At 59.8% G+C, this 20,137-nt stretch overlaps 2 protein-coding genes across 3 annotated transcripts; one reads left to right on the top strand and one right to left on the bottom strand.

Moving 5' to 3' along the window:
- Nucleotides 1–1,114: 1,114 nt before the first annotated feature.
- Nucleotides 1,115–2,993, top strand: BTG2 (BTG anti-proliferation factor 2). The gene is made up of 2 exons (XM_040085873.1): nt 1,115–1,318; nt 2,415–2,993. The coding sequence occupies exons 1-2, from the start codon at nt 1,159–1,161 to the stop codon at nt 2,759–2,761; spliced, it is 507 nt and encodes a 168-aa protein (XP_039941807.1). The 5' UTR covers nt 1,115–1,158; the 3' UTR covers nt 2,762–2,993.
- A 9,780-nt stretch (nt 2,994–12,773) lies between these two features.
- On the bottom strand, nt 12,774–19,505 carry FMOD (fibromodulin). Of its 2 annotated transcripts, none has more exons than XM_040085585.1 (3): nt 19,376–19,505; nt 15,824–16,834; nt 12,774–13,886 (listed from the first exon to the last, which is right to left on the bottom strand). In XM_040085585.1, the coding sequence occupies exons 2-3, from the start codon at nt 16,818–16,820 to the stop codon at nt 13,735–13,737; spliced, it is 1,149 nt and encodes a 382-aa protein (XP_039941519.1). In that variant the 5' UTR covers nt 16,821–16,834; nt 19,376–19,505; the 3' UTR covers nt 12,774–13,734. The 2 variants fall into 2 exon arrangements, with proteins under 2 accessions (XP_039941519.1, XP_039941520.1); XM_040085586.1 differs by having other exon boundaries at nt 19,339–19,435.
- Nucleotides 19,506–20,137: the final 632 nt, after the last annotated feature.

Raw genomic sequence — 20,137 nt, 5'->3', positions numbered from 1 at the left:
GTGCTGGAGGAGGCTGCCAGGCAATGGCTTGGAACGATCCCGGTTCTCTGCCAGGGAATATTCATCCAGGATCCCATCCTGCGTTGATAGGAACTCTCTCATGGTTGATCAAAGCGAAGGGCTTGGCCTCCCACTGCTCTTTAGCTCGGGGCCAGTTTCAGCAGGAGCTCTCTGGGCAGCGTGGCAGGGCCAGCTGGGCCAGCTGCGGGCTTGTGGTGGCTTCCAGGTGCTCCTTCATCTCCCACAGCATCAGGGCTTCTCCTGTCCCTCCCTCTGGGCTGGCTGGAAGCACCTGGAGCCTCCGTGTTCCGCTCCATCCGTGCTTGCCTTGGCTTGTCCTCCCTGATTCCGCCAGGGTGGGACACGTCCTCGGTGCTGCAGCCACCTCCTGCTGCATCCCGCTCTTCCTCCAGCCTGGATTTTGGCTGGAAGGTCTCAGCCCTCACCTCAAACGCTCCTCAGGCAGGGTCGGGAACGGCACTGTCACCCCTCATCTCCTCCATGGGACACTTGGGAAGCTCTCCCTTCTTCAGGGAGCTCTGGGAAGGGGCTGGCCTTGCCCAAGGGATACGGATCCATGGATGTGTCTCGAGGAGGGACATTTGGAAACACTGCTGGGAAGAGCCCTCCCGTGCAGGGGGAGTTCAAGGGGTGACAAAGGGCACCTGATTTGGCATTTGAAGGAGGTTTCTGGATGGGAGAGCTTGGAGCCTCTTCTAGGCTGTCCCTGTGTTCCTGTCCCTGTCCCCCTGTCCCTGTCTCTGTCCCCCTGTCCCCCTGTCCCAGCCCCGGGTCCCCCTGTCCTTGTCCCTCTGCCCCTGTGTCCCTGTCCCCCTGTCCCCCTGTCCCTGTGTCTCTGTGTCCCTGTCCCCATGTCCCTGTGTCTCTGTCCCAGTGTCCCTGTCCCCCTGTGTCTCTGTCCCCCGAACCCCCGGTCCCGCCCCCCGCTGTGACGTCACCGCGCTGAGCTCAGCCGCCATTAGCATACCGCCATTTGCATTCCCTCATTTGCATGCGGCCGGCCAATGGAACGCCGCGGCCGCGCCGTGACGTCACGGCCAGCCCGCTGTATATAAGCGGTGCGCGCAGGCGGCGGCGCAGAGCGAGCGTCGCGGAGCCGCCGAGGAGGTCGCGGGAGTTTCCCCCGTCCCCGCCGGGATGAGCCAGCGCCACAGCCACCGCCGCGGCCCCCGGGCCGACATGGTGCCCGAGATCGCCGCCGCCGTGGGCTTCGTGTCCGGCCTGCTGCGGACGCGGGGCTGCGTTAGCGAGCAGCAGCTGCAGGTCTTCAGCGGGGCGCTGCGGGAGGCGCTCACAGGTGAGCTTTGGGGAAGGAGCAGCGCGGCGACACAAGCCCCACTCGTGGCCGGACTCTTTTTGTAGCCCTCGGGAGCAGGCGTCCCCTGGTGTCGCTCCCGAGTGTCCCCCGTGTGCCTTCCGGGACCTGGTGTTCCCTCCCGGGTGTCCCCCGTGTCCCTTGCCGGACCGGGTGTCCCCTCCCGGGTGTCCCCCGTGTCCCTTGCCGGACCGGGTGTCCCCTCCCGGGTGTCCCCCGTGTCCCTTGCCGGACCGGGTGTCCCCTCCCGGGTGTCCCCCGTGTCCCTTGCCGGACCGGGTGTCCCCTCCCGGGTGTCCCCCGTGTCCCTTGCCGGACCGGGTGTCCCCTCCCGGGGCGCTCCGCGGTGTCCCCTCGCCTCGGGCGCACACCGGGGCTGTCCCGTGCCGCTCCCCGGCGTCCCGAGCCCCGTGTCCCGGCGGTCCCTGGGTGCAGCCGCCTCCTTCCGGGGCTGACCCCACCGGCCACCCCGGTCGATCCCAAGCCCGCCCCGTGCCGGTGTCACCGGAGCCTGGCCGTCCCTCCCGGCAGCATCTGGGTGGCTCGGGGGCTGTTATCGGCCGCCGGGAGGGATGGCCGCCTTGTGATAAGGGGATGAGGTGCTGCCGAGCTCGGGGCACGGCCTGCCTGCGCTGCGGGATGGGGGAGCTTTGGGGTGGGCGATACCCTATCTGCCCCGGCCACCCCGGTCCCGTCCCCGCAAACCCTGGCATTGTCCTGCCGGGGATTTTTGGGATGAAAGAGCTTTGGAGCAGGCAGTGGCTGAGCCCTTGGCTCGGCAGCCTTGGCAGCGGGATCAGGGCTTGCAGCACTCACCCTTCCCCTGCCCCCCTTGGAAAAGGGATTTGGGTCCCATCTCTTTGGTACGAAATTTTTTGTGCAGTTTAATTCCTGCTCCTGTGCTCTGCCGGTTTCCTTTTGTGCTCCCGGAGTTCAGGGAATCTCTGCCCAGGTGTAGTTCAGGATTTGGCCTTAAAACCCCAGATTTAGTGGGACCTAAGGGGGCTGAACTCCATTTGTTTGTTGTGAAGGAGCCTTTCCAGGAATATTCCTGCTCACTGCTCTTCTCCCTCCGCAGAGCACTACAAACACCACTGGTTCCCCGAGAAACCCTTCAAAGGCTCCGGGTACCGCTGCATCCGCATCAACCACAGAATGGACCCCATAATCAGCAAGGCGGCGAGGCAGATCGGACTGAGCCTCCCGCAGCTCTACCAGCTGCTGCCCAGCGAGCTCACGCTCTGGGTGGATCCCTACGAGGTCTCCTACCGCATCGGAGAGGACGGATCCATCTGCGTCTTGTACGAGGCGGCGGCCGCCAAACCCCACCCCAGCTCCTGCGGAGGGATGCTCACCTGCAAGAACCAGATGATGCTGGGCCGTGACAGCCCTTCCAAAAACTACATCATGACTGTCTCCAGTTAAAAAAACAAAACCCCAAAAAAACGCGACAAAAAAAACAAACAAAAAATCTCCTCTCTGTCCTTACACTGCCAAGACACAGGCTACTGTAATACCTCAAGATGAGGATCTATTTTTAAGATGAAGAGCTATTTATATTTTTTAAAAAAAAGTGAGAAAACCTTCAGAAAATCCAAAATTAAAATATCGGGCGCCGCTCTTGAGCCAAGGCGGTGCCCCAGGTGCCTTTTCTAAAGCTGTTGCAAGCTTGTGAGTTTTTTTTTTTTTTCCTTTTTTTTTTTTCTTTAATTGTTGTTGTTATTGTGAAGCCGAGATCTACCTAATTTAGTGTTGGATGGCAGTTTTGGGGCTGGCTTTGCTCACCTTGGAGAATCCTGCAATGGGGGATGAGGGGTGAAGCCAGGCTGGAAGTGTGGCTCAGTTGTCACCATGTCACCATCCCGCTGTTGCTGCATCTTCAGGTGTCGTGGAGGTGCTGCTCCGCCCGCTCTGGGGCCTGGATTTGGTGTCACCTCGGGGCTGGGTGGCCTTGGGGACACCGGGATCCTCCTGATCTGCTCTGCCCCTCTCCCAGCCTGTCCCCAACCCCTCCACGGCACCTGCAGGGGCTCACCTGGGATGTGCAGCGTGGCAGAGATGCCCTGGGAGTGTCCCCGGGGTGACTGGTGGTGGCACCGAGGGGACATTCCTGGTGCTGCCAGTCCCCACAGGGACCAGGGTGCTCCAGACCCCGGACCAGCTGTGAATTCCAAAGCTTTTCTGCTCCCAGGGGCTCAGCCCAGCCCTGGTGGCCTCTCTGTGTCCCCGTCCCGATGCTGCCACCTCCTCTCTGTGTCCCTTCTCCCCAGGAGCTGAAGGTGCTCCTTGTCCTGCAGAGGTTGGTGTGTGACCCACCCCGCCTTTTTGCTGCCTTTTCTCCTCAAAACTGGAGGTTTTGGGGTTCAAAAACCTCCAAGGTTCTTGGAGTCTTTCCTCCCTGCTCTGTGTGGGATGTTCAGGTGTTTTGGGGTCCTGGCGTTGCTTTTTAGAGCCACAGCACTTCCCCCTCCCCTGCCCCCCTTGGAAAAGGGATTTGGGTCCCATCTCCGGTACAAAACCTTTTGCACACCTTTAAATTCCTGCTCCTGTGCTCTGCCCGTTTCCTTTTGTGCTCCCAGCATTCAGGGAGGCTCTGCCCTGGTGTTTTTTGGGATTTGGCCTTTAACCCCCAAATTTAGTGGCAGCTAAAGAACCCACCTGCCTGCTGGGAAGGAAAATTTCCTGGCATATTCCACGTCCACTGCCTTTTTTCCAAGCCCTGGTGCTCCCCCAGGTATCCTGTGAGAGGATTGGGGTGTGGATGTGCTTGGTTGTAGCAAAACTTCCCGGATTTTTCTCTCAGCTGAACCTTTGCCTTTTCCTGACCTGGCAAAAACCAGAGTTGTTCTCGCCCAGCCTGTGATGATTCAAGTTCTCAGACATTTGTGCAATATATTTCCAAATCCTGGTCGCTCTGGGAGAGGAAGGAAGCTCCTGTTTGGTTCTTTAATGCATTAAATAATCCAGCCCTGACTTCTAAAATTCCGATTTTTTTTTTCTTTCAAACTCCGAACCATCAAGTCCAGAACTGGAAAATCAGCCTCAATTCTCAAATACTTTTTGTTGTTGGTGTTTTTTTTTTTATGTTGGGTTGTTGTTTGTGTTTGAGGCGATCAGAGCAGAGTCTGGAGTTGCATCATTTCCCCCTTCACTCGAATTTCTCACGTCAGCAAAGCAGAGGAAGCACTGGGGGAGCTTTTCCCAGGGTGAACTTGTGCAATAGGTGACCTCACCCCGGGGGAGGGCCTGGTCCAAAAAAACCCAAATTCCCTTTTCCGGGGAAAGGAATCTCAGTGCTTTTTTCTTTTTCTGGGGGGGATTCCTCACTTTAACCTGCCTGATGTGGAGAGGCCACGATGGGAGCTGCCCCAGGGGAACTGGGGCAGGATCAAAGCAGCCTTGAGGTTTGATTTATTCCCTCCCTCTCCCCAGAGGAGTTTCCCAGGAGGTTCCCACCCAGAACCAAAACAGCCTCGTTCTCTTAATGTCCAAGGTGTCTTTAATTTCTTTTTTTTTTTTAAGCTTCAAACCAACCAATTTTGGGTAGAATCCACTTCTCTCTTGTAGCTGGTGACACAAAAAAGCTGTGAATTCGTGAGCTCTTGTTGCCTTTTGCCTCCAAGCCTGTTGTGATGTGGATTTTGAGACAGTGTCTTTGAGGGGTTTCTATTATTATTATTATTTCCTTATTTTTTGTTCTTTTCAACCGAGCTGGACTGTTGAACGGGACCTGCTTCTTCGGGGGTTTTTTTTGTTTGTTTGTTTGGGTTTTGTTTGGGGTTTTTTTGTTTGTTTTTGTTTTGTTTTTGGGTTTTTTGTTTGTTTTGTTTTGTTGGGTTTTTTTTGTGGGTTTTTTTGTTTTGTCTTTTTTTGTTCTGGATTTGTTCGGTTGGGGGTTTTTTGTTTGGTTTGGGGTTTGGGGGGTTTTTTGGGTTTTTTTTGGTGGTGTTTTTTGTTTTGGTTTTTGGTTTTGTTTTGTTTTTTTTTTTTTTTTGAAAATGGTCAGAATTCCGTGAGGAATCGGAGGAGGGGGCGGCTGGTTCCTGATGTACAGCAGTGTTTTATACCCACAGTGTACAGACCCTGATTGCTTTTTTTGTTACTTTAATAAAAATGTAGCATTGGAACCCAGCCTGCCTCGTTCCTGGGAGCTCACGGAGAAGATTTGGGATTTCAGCCCAAAACCCCGTGCTGGGAACGTTGTGGGGTGACGGCGAATTTCCGGCTGCGTCACCCAGGGAGGTTCGGCAAAAAGCTGCTGACTCAGCTGCTGCCTGCGATCCCGGCCCGCCAAACTCCGGGAATTCAGGCTGGGAGTGACTCGGAGCAGGCTGTGGCCGTCCTGCCCTCCTCCTCCTCGGGGCTCTGCGGGTTTTAGTGTGGAAACCTTGTGTTGAAAACCTTGCCAGATCTCCCCTCCCCACTCCTGGGGATGTTTGACGGGAGTTTTGGGGGTTCGTGACAGTTCCCGGCGAAGTCTCGCCGCCCTCTGCGTCCTTCCAGGGTGAGGAAGGTGAGGGATCACCGGGTCCCTTGGGGCGGGGATGGGGAGGATGCTGGGCTGTGTCACCACGGAAGCAGCCGGGGCTGAGTCACGGAGATCCTGTTTGGGGTGGGTGAGACCCTCGGAGCTGTGACCCCTCTGCCACCACAGCTTCAGGGACCTTGGCTCAATCAGCTTGTGCTGATTTTGAGCCCAAGCTCCCTTTTTTATGGAATCCAGGAGGGTTGGATTCACCTGCCAGGCTCCCTGTGAGCGCAGCCCGGTGCCCCTCTCACCCTGCCGGGCACCAGCCGCCTCCTCCCCTCCTGCTCAGAACAATTTGTGGGCGGATTTGGGCCGCTGGCTCAGAGCCTCTCCTCTCTCTCTCTCTCTCTCTCTATATATATTTTTTTTTTTTTTTTTTTTTTTTTGAGCTCAGCCCTTCCTCAGTTCCACAAACACACCCAAATTATCAAATTATCGCTGCTGCCGCTTGTGCAACCGCGCTGGGGGCAGGGCCGGGCTCCGTCACCTGCCGAGTCACCCGGCTTCAAAGGCTCCCTGGGATCAGGTGCTGGAGCCTTTTCCTCCCTCCGCCTTCCCAGCTCCAGCCCTGCATTCCGGGCTCCCGGCCCGTTCCCAGGCCAGCCGGGCGTGCCCTGACCCGTGGCTGGTATTTGGGGCTGCTGCTGAAATTTGGGTCGCTCCCAGCCCCGGATAAAAATACGGCTCTGACGGCGTGGGGAGGGCGAGGAGTCAGCCCGAGCCCTCCCTGCTGCTGACGGAGCTGCTATTTTTAATTTCCCCGTCATTTTTGTGCTGGGAGGATCGCGATACCTGGGCTGGGAGCTGGGTGAGCTCGGGATTTCATCTCTACCGGCCCTTTCCAGGCTTTCTGGGATCCACAGAATTCCCCCTCAGGGAATGTGGGGGATGTGGATACCCCCGGCTCTGGAAAAGACTGAAGGCAGCAAAATCCGCCTGTTGAAATTGGGGTTTGTTTCCCACTGCTGGGTTTCTGTTGGGATTTTTTGGTGTTTTTTCCATCCAGGCGGGGCAGGGACGTGTCTGGTTCCCGGAGCTGGGTCAGGGCTGTAATCAGAGATTCCCGTGTTGCATAAAGGAGACTTCGGTGTGTCCTGGCCGAGAGCTCAGGCCTGAGCCCGGCAGAGCTGCCCGGGCTTCCAGCTCCTTCCTGGGATCCCTCTGGAGATGGAATCCAGGATTTCAATGCCAAGTCCATCCCTCTGTGTGTGAATCCTGCCTAGAGACAGGATCCTTCCTTCCCAGAAGCGCCCTGGAGAGAGAAACCCAAGGGAGTCCAGGATTTCTATCCAGAGATTGTGAATCCTAAAAACCAGGATCTGTCCTTCCTGGGATCTGCCTGGGGAGAAGAACCCAGGGAATCCAGAATTTCTATCCAGAGATTGACCCTCTGCATGTGAATCCTACCTAAAAGCCTGGATCCCCTGGCTCATTTTCTTTGATCCATGCTACATTTATTTAATTTGGGGGATTTTCCTTGATCAGTGCTGGATTTATTTTATTTTTAGGGGGTTGTGCCCCCTTTTTGGGGTCCCTCAGTTCTGACTTGCCCCAGCAGCAGCACTCAGGATGAGAAAAGTGCTCCTTTGGGTCGATTTCTGCCCAAACCTCATCCTCCATCTCCCCCAGTGTTCCCATCCCTGCCTCGGAGCGTTTTCCCCGGAGCTGGGAAGGGATCCCGGTCCCTTCCGAGCGGCTCAGAAGGGAGGAAAACGAGTGGGGCAGCGACGGCGCAGCGCTTTTTCTTCTTTGGGCTCCCCACGCTGCAGCTGGAGAAGCGAAACCGAGCGCCCGTGGCCCTTGGCCCGCAGCCCCGAGCGCCTGCAGGTGCTTCCTGCCCTGGTTCTTGGGCAGCGCCGGCGTTTCGGGGCCAATCCGGCGCTGCCGGGGTGCGGCCGCAGCTCCTGTATCTGGGGAGAGCAGCCCAGCCCCATCCGTGCTCCAGAGCCCGCATGAGCCGCCCAGGATCTGCCGCAGCTTCGGGAGCTCTGCCAGCCCCTGGGGAGCGGATCTGTGCGTTTTGGAGGGGCTGGAGCCGGGCCGAGCCCGCGGCGCTTGGGGCTGGAGCTCTGCCGGCGTCGGGCTGGGAGGAGCTGGCACCGCCAGTTCCAGAGTTCCCAGTTTGCTGCCGATGTGGAGCCCACGGGGCTGAGCCGAGCCCCACCGGGGCTGAGCCCTGCATTTCTCAAGACCCCAGAGTTGCGCCGAGCCCTTCCCGAGCCCTTCCCAGCCCTATCCCGGCGTCATCCCCACCCCTATCCCCATCCCCATCCCATTCCCATCCCATTCCCGTCCCCATCCCCATCCCTGCCCTTCCTCAGCGGCTGCTCCCGGGCCGGGCGCGGCTCCAGCGCTCCCATTTATGACCCGGGGGGATAAAAGGGGTTTGTAAAAGGGGTTTGTTGGCGACAGCGAGCAACCGGTGCGCGGGGACAACTGTGGCCATCTGTCTGCTGGGGCGGGGCCGCGGCAGAGCCGGGGCCGCGGTTTTGTTTCTCCTTTCATGCACCACTGAACTTTGCACCTTTTGTTTCCCGGGGAAGGGCCGGGAGCCGGGCGGAGAGGCCTCAGCGCCGCACGGGTCAGCGCAGAGCCCGCCCGGCCCCGGGGCTGTGCAGGGGTTTTCTTCTTTATCGGGATGGGCGCTGTTGTTGTTTGAGGGGGCTTTGAGGGCTCCCGTCCCGCCCCTGCTCGGCCCCAGGGAGGTGCCCGGACACGTACTTGTCACAGCTGCGGCTGCTGCGCGGCCTTGGAGGGACAGCGGTGCCCTGAGCGGGGCCCTGGTCCCCAAGAGACACCGGGGCCGTGTCCCCAGGGAATGTGCTCCCACATCCCCAGGGGATGCTGTGCTCCTGTCCCCAAGGGATGCTGTGTCCCCATTCCCAAGGGATGCTGTGCTCCTGTCCCCAAGGGATGCTGTGTCCCCGTCCCTGACAGAGCCCAGAGCACAGGCAGTGGGATGGACAGTGGGATGGACAGTGGGACAATGGGATGGACAGTGGGATGGACAGTGGGATGGACAGTGGGATGGACAGCGGGATGGACAGTGGGATGGACAGTGGGATGGACAGCGGGATGGACAGTGGGATGGACAGTGGGATGGACAGTGGGATGGACAGTGGGATGGACAGTGGGACAGCCAGATGACAGTGGGACAGCGTGTTCCAGGGAGAACATTCCCACCTCCTGTCCTGGCCAGCTCTGACAAAGGCAAAGGGAGAAGGATTTGGGGTGACAGCGGGGTCTGCACCCCAGGGTCACGTGGGGATGTTTTGGGGTATCCTAATGCCCCTGTGGCGATCCCTGTGCCTGGGGCAGCTCCCGGTGTCACTGCCGGGGGACACAACCCCTGTGTGACAGCCACACCCGCCGCCGTGAGCGACATCCAGGAAATGTCACCGGGAAGGGAACAGCATCCCCGAGCCGCCGGCGTTCCCAGCTGCCAGGCAGAGTGCGAGGCCCCTTTCCCCTTGGACAATGCCCTTGGAGCACGGAGTTTGTTCCCATTATGGCTCCGGATAAAACAGGGAAGGGCAAGGCCGGGAGCAGCTGCCCCGCCTGGCTCAGGCGCTGCTTTGTTGGGATTAGAAACCTGGACTGGGATGAGACGCAGCTGTGGGGCTCCCTCAAAACTCACCCCCCCTTCCCAGGGATTGTCCCTCTGTGTGTGTATCCTGCCAAAGAACCAGGCTCCCCTGGCTCTGGGAGGGCATTTTCCTCGATTTATGGCACATTTGTTAGATTTCTAGGGGGTGGTGCCCCCCTTTTGGGGGGGGATCCCACAGAAGATCTTCCCTGCAAATTCCCCTCTGGGTCATCGGCGCAGATTTTGGGGTGCAGCTGTGGAGCTCTGCTCCAACATTCAGGCTGAGAATTCCCATTTCTCCCTTTTCAGCTCCATCCCAAGGCTGTGCTCATGGATCCATGGATGATTGTGGTGTCAGAACCATCCCAAAACCTCCCGGGCAGCAGGAGGGTGGACAAGGGCGGTGCTGAGCCAAACCCCCGAACCAGAGACCCCCCTTCCCGCGGCCGTGCCGGCCCCCAGCAGCTCCAGGGGGATTTAGGGGGGGCTCACTGCCTTTTGGGGAGAGACAAAGCCCGGCTTGATATTTATGGCACGTGCAGAGGGAGCGTGGGGCGAGCGGGGCTGCGGGACAGATGGCCGGGGAACAAAAGGGGAGACAAGAATGGGAGCTGAACAGATCGGGAATTTCCTGCCCAAACCTCTCCCTCCCATTCCCGAAATGCTGCTGGGATGGGGTGTGGGAAGCAGGACATTCCCCATGGTCCCCACAGAGTGTTTGGGATCTCAGAGGGGAGCTCTGCATCTTCCCAGGTGGATGGAGAGACCCCAAACCCCAACATCCCAGCTCCATTTTACTCCTGATTTGGAGTTAACAGATCGGGAATTTCCAGGCCAAACCTTTCCCTTCCATTCCCAAAATGCTGCCTGCGGGGTGTGTGTGGAGCAGGACATTCCCCACAGTCCCCACAGAGTGTTCGGGATCTCAGAGGGGAGCTCTGCATCTTCCTAGAGTGGGTGGAGAGACCCAAAATCCCCAAATCCCAAATTCCAGCTCCATTTCGGGGCTGTGGGAGCAGGACCCCTCATCCCGTTCCAGGAGTGGGACCTCCTCTCCCGGGAATCTTTCCCCGCTGTCCCCACGTTTCCTTATCTCTCCCCAGCTGCTGCGGCCGGATCCCGGCAGCTGATTATTAATTATCAACTTTAATTGCCGTCCCCACCCGCCCCGACACGGCGGGACCTGCCCACCCCGGACCCTTTGTCCCCGAGCCTCCTCCGGCCGGGAGAGGTTTCGGGTTCAATCCGAGAAGAATCGAGCAAAGAGGATGTGACACCGGTGACGCTTCCCTGAGTGCCACCCCCGGTTTGGGGCACGGGGACCCCTCCTGAGCTCCTGCCCCGTTCCTGGGGGGGTTCTGCCCTCCCTGGATGCCCCTGGAAGCGCTGGGATCAGCCCAGCGCCTGCTGCCTCGCTGCTTTTTGGGGGGTTTTTTGCGCTCCTCTGAAGGGAAATATTTGGAGCGGTTGTTTTCCAGCAGAAATTTGCACTTCCTGAGGAAACATCCTGAAGGGAATGTTTACAAACAGTCTGGGAAGTGTTGGAGCTGAGGGAGGGAGGCTGCTAAAGGAGAAGGGAAAAAAAGGTGAGGAGAGGAGGAGAATTAGGGGGGGAAATGTGGGAAGGAGTAAAGGTGGAATTTGGGGTTTTCAGGGAAAAATCCGGGGGGTTCTGGAGAAATCCTGCTGGTCCCCCACGGGGCACCCAGTGGGAGCTGCTGAGTTTTGACATCCCCCAGCCCAGGAGAGCCCTCGGGGGAGCCCCAGAGCCCCGGTGTGATTTTGGGGGGGCTGCAGCTGCGGGTCCCGCCCTGCAGCAGCGCCCCAAAACCCCGCGCAGGAGGGTTCCTAGGGTTGGGGTTTCCCCCCTCCTTTTTCCTGCTCTGTGGCTCCGCACAAAGCCCTGCAATCCCCCCTCCTCCTCCTCCTCCTTCCCGGTGGGATCCAGGGGCCCCCCAGACCCCGCAGCTCCTTCCGGCAACAGGAGCAGGGTGAGGAGGGGCAGCCAAGGCCCCGTTCCCTGCTGTTCCCACCGCAACAAGGCAGAGATTGGGCGCCTGTGGGACCAATGGGGGCTGTCCCTGGATTTTGGGGAGGGGGGGAAGTGGGGCAGGGGGGCTGCCCTGACCCTCTGCCCCCTCCCCTTCCCCCCGGCTGGTGGGAATCAGGAATCCCCAGCCCCGCCTGGGCCCAGCAGCTGCTGCAGCAGCTTTGGAGCTGCTGCTGCTCCTGGGTTTTGTTTGCTCCTTTCCCGGATCCCTCGGAAATTGTGGGATTTGGGCTCCCTAAATCCCCTCCCCAACCCGTTTGGTTCCTGCAGGCGGGATTTGGGAAGGAGCGTGGATGCTCTGGCCCAGGAATGAGGGGAGATGGGATCCAGCAAATCCTGCCCGTGCTGGGCACCCCTGGGAGCAGCTCCCAACCCTCGGCGCTGCTCCCTGGGGTGTCACTTGGGGCAGGGACACCCAGGGCCTGGAGAGGACCCTCTGTGACAGCCGCTGCCATCCAGTGACATTCCCGGGCTCCTGCGGTGTGGACGCATCCCAAATGAGGGATGCCACCCTGTCCTGGTGCCTCCGGAAGGGTTTGGACCTCTGGAATGGCGTTTGGGATGTCGGGATGCAGCTGTGATGAGGATGAGAATGTCCCTGTGCCACCTGGGAAGGGAAAGGGATCAGGAAGAGGTGTCCCAAAGGGTTGGAGCGGGATCTTCCTGCCTTTCCTGCCTGGCTTCTCCAGGAGCTTGGCTGGGGTTTTGGGGCTGCCTCTGACGAGGGATTGGGGTTTGGTTTTTTTTTGGATCCCAGCTCCTGCATCCCACAGGATCCTGCAGGCTCTGCTTCCCTGGCTGCTCCCAGCCTGAGAAATGGCGCTTTCTGCTCCCCTCCGTGTGAAATTACTTCTTTTTCCCTTATTTTTAAGCACTCCCCATCTCAGCTGTTAAAAATCCTCAGGCCCGAACCCTGGGGGGCCAAGAAAACAAAACAAAACAAAACAAAGCAAGCAAGCAAACAAACAAACAAACAAACAAACAAACAAAAAAAAACAAACACAAAACAAAACAAAACAAAAACCAAAACCAAACCAAACCAAACCAAAACAAAACCACAACCCAAAACCCATTGGTGCCGCCATCCCTCGCACTCCCCGCTGACCCTTTTCCATGGATATTTTCCCCTCTGTTCCGCCGGGAATGCGGCGGTGCGGCGGCTCCTCGGGAAAGCTCCGCGCCGTTCCCGGGACAGCCACTAGACGGCAATTCCAGCCTGGATTATGGCTGGAAAACCGCGCCGGAGAAGGGAGCAGAGGCTGCGGGGCTCGCGCTGGGTGCGGGTACCGGAAGGGTTTTATTGCTGCGTTTGGGGTTTACAGCTCATGCTGGTGAAATGATGGGACTTGGGGTTTTTTGTTAATGCTCTTTGCATGCGGGATCAAGGCGGAGGGCGCGGGTGACCCCTGGACAGGTCACCCCAAAGCTCAGCTGCCCCTTCTGCCCTCAAACTCAGCCGGCCCAGGGCCCGAGATGGGGAATTCGGGGTCTGTAGGGAATTCCAGCGTGGCTCTGGGATTCATTTTGGGGGCTTTAATCGGGATGCCCCGGGGGCCTGGGCAGGGAGGGAGCTCAGGGAGCTGGGGGTGACAACGCCAGGGGTGGCAGCTCCAGGGGGGTGACAGCGCCAGGATTTTCCCCATCCTGCCTGGATCCAGGGGGTCAGGAGGAAGAGGTGGGGCCCCTCCCATGCCCAGGCTGTTCCTCGGGGGTTTCCCTCGGAACCCAGGGTGGGTTTCTCTCCTTTGGGGCTTCTCTCCAGTAACTCTGGAGCAGGTTGATGGAAAAGGGGGGAAAAAAGAAAGGGAAGGGGCGGGTTTGCTGCTCCCCATCCCACACTGGGGGATCCTCCAGCCTGGAGATCTTTAACCCTTGGCTCCTGCAGCTCCCAACCCCTTGGATGCTCCTTCCAGCTGAGCCCAGGGGGTTCAGATCCGGTTGGGGATTGGGATGGGGATTTCCCGATTTCCAAGGTGGGATGAGCCCCATCCCTGCTGTGTCCCTCCCCAGGCCGGGGAGGAGGTGACGACGGGCACGGCCTTTGTGGGGGGGTCAGAGAGGGATCAGAGCTGCGATCTGGGCGCAGAAGGAGAATTCAGGGCACACCGGGCGCACGTGGGAGCGTGCCCTGTGCCCTGGGATTGCACTGCTGCAAAGCCGAGTGGGATGGGAAAGCGGGAGCGAGGGGACTCCCTGGGAGCGGGGACACAAGTCCTGAGGGCGGCAGGCCCGGCTCAGATCTCGATGACGGTGGCCCGGCGCAGGCACAGCGGCGCGTCCGGGGGCACCGCGTTCCGCTTGATCTCGTTGCCGTCGAGCCGCAGCACCTGGAGCCGGGAGTAGTTCATGACATCCACCACGGAGCAGAAACTGCTGATGGAGAACTCTGGGAAGGAGAGGAGACGGAGCTGAATCCCCCCACGGCCTTCCCCAAAGGGCTGATTTTTAGTGGGAAATGCTCTGTCCGAGGGATCCACCTCCGAGAGCTGCTTCATGTTGAGGCGGGCAGGGGAAAAGAAATGGGAGCAGCCCAAATTCGCTGATTTTTCCTGCGGATTCGGACTCAACCCCTGGAGCTAAAAGGATTCCTGGCGCTCCTGGAGGCAGCCAGGAAGAGCGAGAGGGTTTGTGCCTGTCCGAGGGTTTGGGAGCTTCCCTGCCGAGCCTGGATGGAGCGCTCGGAGGGTGGAGTCGGAGAGAAAGTGTTGCTTTCCAACAGGGTTTTCCTTTCCAACCTCTTTTGGAGGCTTCCTGTGCTGCAGCCTCCATCCCCTGAGCCCCCGTGGGACCCCGGGCAGCGCGTCCAGGGGCAGGGATGTCCCTGTCCCCATCCCAGCCGTCCCCTCTCCGCTCCTCTGCTGCCAGCTCCAGGCAGGGAAATTCCAGCCCAGCCCAGTCTGGAAGCGGGAGGTGGAACAAACTCCAAAATACATTTTGGGGTTTTTTTTCGTGCAGGATTTGAGCCTAGAGGGCAGCAGAGCTCCGGGCCGGGCTGCTGCTGGAAAAGGCCACGCTGGGATTTGGGGGGGCTGCGCCCACAGAGGGGACCCTCGGTGGGGGACGGGGACACGACCGCGGTTTGGATGCTCCAAAGGGCTCGGAGCCGCATCCCTGCTCCTGGGGGAGCTGTGAAGGTCAGCAGGACCCGCAGAGGAGGAGGAGGAGGAGGAGGAGGCAGAGCGCGGCGTTTGTGGGCAGACGGCGGCAGCTCCGGCTTTGGAAAGCAAACATTTGGGAATCTGTTCCCGTGTCTGTGCTGCTGGCACTCCCTGCTGCGGGGTTCTGTGTTTTCCCTGCAACAGCTGATGGCTGCGCTGACACATCCCCACTCCCACTCCCACTCCCATTCCCACTCCCATCCCTATTCCCATCCCCATTCCCACTCCCATTTCCACTCCCATCCCTATTCCCTTCCCATTCCCATTCCCATTCCCATTCCCATTCCCATTCCCATTCCCATTCCCGTTCCCATTCCCACCTCTCGATTCCAGCCCAGCCCTGCCCTCAGCGCCTGGCAGTGAGGGGAGCAAGGGCGCTTTTTTCCAGGAGCTTTTGCTCGGGGGTTTATTTTTCCAGCCCGTTTTTATAAATAGAGCAGCCCCAGAACAATCTGTTCCCTTTATTTATTTGTGTACGGAGGGGAGGGAACGTCGGGCCTGGCAGGAGATCGGGATCGGAGCACTCAGAGCTCCAAAGGGAAGGACAAATCCCTCAGCTGCAGGCTGGGACACCTGGGGGGCTTTGGGGACATGGATGGGGCTGTGGGGGGGACAGAGGGGCTGTGCTGGCCCTGGACTCTGGGGAACGTCCCTGTGCCCTGGCCCCTGCGGAATGTCTCTGTGCCCTGTGCTGGCCCTGGGCACTGCGGAATGTCCCTGTCCCCTGTCCCCTGTGCCCTGGGGAATGTCCCTGTGCCCTGTGCCCTGTCCCCTGTGCCCTGTGCCCTGTCCCCTGTCCCCTGTGCCCTGTGCCCTGTGCCCTGTCCCCTGTGCCCTGTGCCCTGTCCCCTGTGCTGGCACTGCCCGGGCTGTTCTGTGTCCCTGGCGTGGCTCTGCCCACTGCTGTGACCCCTCCTGACCCCACAGACCCCTCCCGCGGGGTTCATCCCCTGATTTCCACCATCTCCAACCCCAGGAGACGCTCAGGCTCCTGAGAACCCCCCCAGAACCCGGCACAGGGATCCCCCAGGAGCGCTCCGGGCTGAGACACCACAGCTCCCACCCCTGCCTTGCTCAGGGCTGCTGGGATTCCTCACAAATCCCAAATTCCTGCTCAAAGCACCTCCCCAGGCCGTTTCCGCCCCGTCTCCCCAGCCCCGCTCACCGTTGATCTGGTTCCCCTGCAGGTAGAGGTTCTCCAGGTTGGTGCTGACCCGCGGGATCTTCTGGAGCCGGTTGTAGGAGAGGTCCAGCTCCAGGATGCTGCTGCTGTTGAAGGTGCTGCTGGAGAGCCCCTGGTTGGTCAGGCTGTTGTGGGACATCCTCACGTAGAGCAGCCGGGGGGACACCTGGAAGTAATCGTCGGGGATGGCGTTGATGTAGTTGTACTCCAGGTAGAGCTGCTCCAGGGACGCCGGGAGCCCGTCCGGCACCTTCCGGAGGTTGTTGTAGCTCAGGTCGGCCAGGATCAACGACTTGAGCCCCTTGAGGGACGCGCCCATCTCGAAGATGAAGTTGTGGCTGAGGTAGAGCGCCGTGAGGTTCTCCAGCCCCTCCAGGGCGTTGGAAGGCACCTTGGAGATGTGGTTGTAGGAGAGGTGGAGCTCGCGCAGGGAGCGCGGCAGCGGGCTGGGCAGCCTGGTCAGGTTGTTGTTGTTCATGTAGAGCCTCTCCAGGCGCCGCAGCTTCCCGAAAACCCTCCTGCCCATCTTCTCGCTGCCGATCTGGTTGTTGTGCAGCGCCAGCCACTCCAGCTCCGTGGCGTTGTCGAAGGCTCCCTCCTGGATGGAGGTGATGAGGTTGTTCTGGAAGTAGACGTACTTCATGCGCGACGGCACGAACGGGAGGTACCGCAGGTTGCGGGTGTCGCAGTACATGGCCGAGGAGAAGTTGGGGGGACAGTCACACTCCTGGGGACACCGCCAGGGCGTGGCCTGCTGCGGCTCGGGCTCGGGCTCGGGCTCGGTGTCGGTGGCAGAGGGGTAGGAGTAGGCGTACGCGGGGCTCTCCTCCTCGTAGTAGGGCACGTAGTTGTAGGAGGAGACGCGGGACTGCCGCAGGTAGTACTGGAGCCACGCCAGGTCCTCCTCCTCGTTGTACTGGCCCAGGGAGGACGCGCAGAGCCCGGCCAGGATGAGCGTGAGGGTGGTGGCCCAAGGCATGGCGCTGGAGGGACCTGCGAGGGGACGGAGCCGAGGATGAGCTGGGGAGCGGGCTGGGGGCGTGGCGGGCGGAGGCGGGGGTGGCACAGCGGGAGAAGCAGGAGATGGGGGAATCCCACCCAAAAAATCCCCGCCTGTGGAGACTTCTGTGTGCGGTTATCTGATCTTTCCCCTTTTCACCTGGGGGAAAACTCCAGCCCGGTGGAGATTCGGGAAAAACCAGTGGAGATTTGGGAAAAAAATCTCCATCCCAGTGGAAATCTGGGAGAAACCTCCCTCCCTGGTGGGGATTTCGGAGGAACCTCCATCCTAGTGGAGGTTTGGGAGAAACCAGTGGAGATTTGCTTGTGAAATCCTGATTTCTGGCTAATTCCATCACAATTTCTGGGCGGAGGATGGAGGCTGGGGACACACGGGTGCGTGCGAGGTCACGCGAGGTGCCCGGGGTTGGCTCTGCATGGGAAGGAGGAGAAGGAATTTGGATTCCCTTGGAGAAGAGATTTGAATTTTCTGGCTGAAAGGGGAAGCTGCCAGATCAGGATGATTTTGGGAGCTTGAGGCATCTTTTGAAGGAGTTTGAAGCATCTTTTGAAGGAGCTCGAGGCGCCTTTTGAAGGAGCTATTTATGCTCCACTCGCTGGTGACAGGAATCGCTGTGGGTTTCATCCAGCTCTCCCTTCCCCCAAAGAAACTCAGGATGCAGATCCCGGTAAACAAACTCTGCCTGATTTTGGAGATGAAACCGCTTCCATTTACGCCAGGCACGAGAAGGGGCAGCACCCCCGGTGTGGCTGAGGAGAGGGGACATCTCCTGGCGATGGATCCAGAGGAGGGCAGGGAAGGAGGCGAAGCCATCCCTGATCCCCTGCCGTGCCCAGGTGGGGCTGCAGCGGGAGGATTCCAGCTCTGGAGTCATCCTGACTCCTCATCCCGGGATAAATGAGCGCACGGGGTGTTCCTGCAGCCAGGCAGTTTGAAATCCCTCCAGGAATTTCACTGCTGGGAGCGGGAGAGGATCCTACGTGGCTGGGAGGTTGTCACTGCCAGCTCTGCTCCGGCAGGGACCGGCAGGGACCAGCGTCCCCTTTCTGCCGTGCCAGGGGTGGCCCTGGGTCCCCTGGGGACCCCCGGCCGTGTCCCCAGCCTGCGGCAGGGAGGGGATTCCTGGCCTGGCGCGCTCAGGGTGCCCTGCCACCCTGGCACAGGAGAAAGGAGAGCTTGAGGCAGGCTTGGCAGGGCCTGGGAGTCTCCTGTTTTCCCTGCTTGCCTCTCTGTGTGCTCAGGATGGGATCCTGAGGGATGCTGAGTGCCACGGAGAGCTTGGCAGGGGCAGAGGAGTTTCTCCTCCTCCTCCTGCTCCTGCTCCAGGGCTCTGTGCCTGCTCTCAATACCAGAGCCTGCAGCTCCTCCACCCTCTTGGCAGCCCCTTCTTGGGGGCCCCTTTGGGGCAAAACCCCCGTGCCTGGGGGAAAAATCCCATCCCTGAGGGAAAAATCCCATTGCTGAGGGCAAACCCCCCATCCTTGGGGCAAAACCCCATCCTTGGGGGCAAAACCCCATCCCTGTGGCCAGAACCCATCCCTGGTGTCCCCCCACCTTTCCCAGTGCCCCCTCCAACCCACGGGTGACCCCAAAATCTGTCCCTGGCAGACCCCGCTGTGCCCTCGTTGTTTGTGGGGTGCTCCTCCTGACCCGGGTCTGGGGTGGGATCTGGCCCTGGTGTCCCTGCTCCCTCCCGGTGTCCCTGTCCTGTGCCAGGGGCTGCAGCCGGGTCAGCTCCTCATTCCAAGGATTTGGGGCGAGGATTGTGGTCATCCATGGGGTCACCCCAGTGGAACCAATGCCCATTTCCCAAGGGATGGGATGGGATGGGATGGGGTGGGATGGGATGGGATGGGATGGGATGGGATGGGATGGGATGGGATGGGGTGGGATGGGGTGGGGTGGGGTGGGATGGGGTGGGGTGGGGTGGGATGGGGTGGGGGACACTGCCCAGTCCAAATGGACATCGGGGAAGGTGCCCAGATCCCAGAGAAGTGGGCATGGAAGTGGCAGAGGGGCGGGAGGGGAGATGGACAAGAGGAGATGTGGGATGGGGAGAGAGGTGGGAGATGGGAGAGGAGCAGCAGGAAAAGAGGGGAGGGAGAAGGACATCAGGAAAACGGGCAGGAGGAGAGAGGGGCGGCAGGAAAAGTGTTTGGCAAGGGAGACGGCATCAGGAGAAGTGGGCAGGAGAGAGGAGCAGCGGGAGAATTGGGCAGCGGGAGAGGTGGGCATCAGGAGCAGCGGGTGGGAAAGGAGATGGGCATCAGGAAAAACGGGTGGGAAGGGAAGCGGGCTCCAGGAGCAGCGGGCAGGAGGGGAAGCGCCTCCCCCGCAGCTCCGTCTCTCCAGCTGTGCCACCCCTGGCGCTGCCATGCGCTTCCCGCGGCAGCGGCCGCGCCGGGGCGCAGGGATGGGAATCGGGCTTCAGAGAGAGAGAAAAAAACCCAACCAAATAAATAATAAAAAAACCCACCCCAAGCAACTCCCTGGAAGCGGCGAGCCGGACTCACCGAGGCGCGCTCCTCCCGTGCGAAGGCTGCTGCGGGCTGTGCCGTGGCACCGGCAGCATGGGAGGGTGGCTCCCGAGCCGCAGCGCCGGGTGCCCGCCCCAGATCCCGGAGCAAATCCTGCGCTGGCGGGGCACGGGCTCGGCGGGGTTTCGGGGAGTGACCTCCCAGCCGCAGCCTTGCAGGAGAGACTGGAGAGCCCCTGGTGCTGCCGGGCGATATAAATAACCTGCGATTTCTTTCCTCCCTCTCCCTCTCTCTCTCTCTCTCTCTCTCTCCCGTCTTTTCTCTCAGGAGTGTTGGCACTTTGCAGGCTCCCTCTGTTTAACGATTTAGCGGGATTGGGATGTTGTTTTTCAGGGCTCTCCTGCGTTTCTCATCAGGGAGCCGTGAGGAGGCCTCTGGCCAGATTAGAGACTATCGGGTTTTGGAGGTGCTGAGGTTGGGATTCTTCGGGAAAAAACAAGGAATTATCCCGAATTTTGACACCACCAGGAGGGGAGACGTCGGCCCTGCTCTGACTGCTCCCCAGGAAGCCTCGGTTTGTGCAGTGCTGCCGTTAAATATTTGGGATAAACATTTCCATGAACGATAAGGCGGCAGCATCCAAAGTAAATAAATTCCCTAGCAAAGGGGCCACTGTGACAGCGGGAATTTGTCTTTGAATTTGGCAGCACGGGGCTGCCAGGCTGGCACTTCTGCAGGCTGGGAAAATCCACATGGGATTGGGGGGTCTCATCCATCCCCCGGGACTGGGGGGTCTCA

Source organism: Hirundo rustica, chromosome 24 (genome assembly GCF_015227805.2).
Source record: "Hirundo rustica isolate bHirRus1 chromosome 24, bHirRus1.pri.v3, whole genome shotgun sequence".
Taxonomy (NCBI): domain Eukaryota; kingdom Metazoa; phylum Chordata; class Aves; order Passeriformes; family Hirundinidae; genus Hirundo; species Hirundo rustica.
This window is presented reverse-complemented; position numbering and strand designations above follow the sequence as displayed.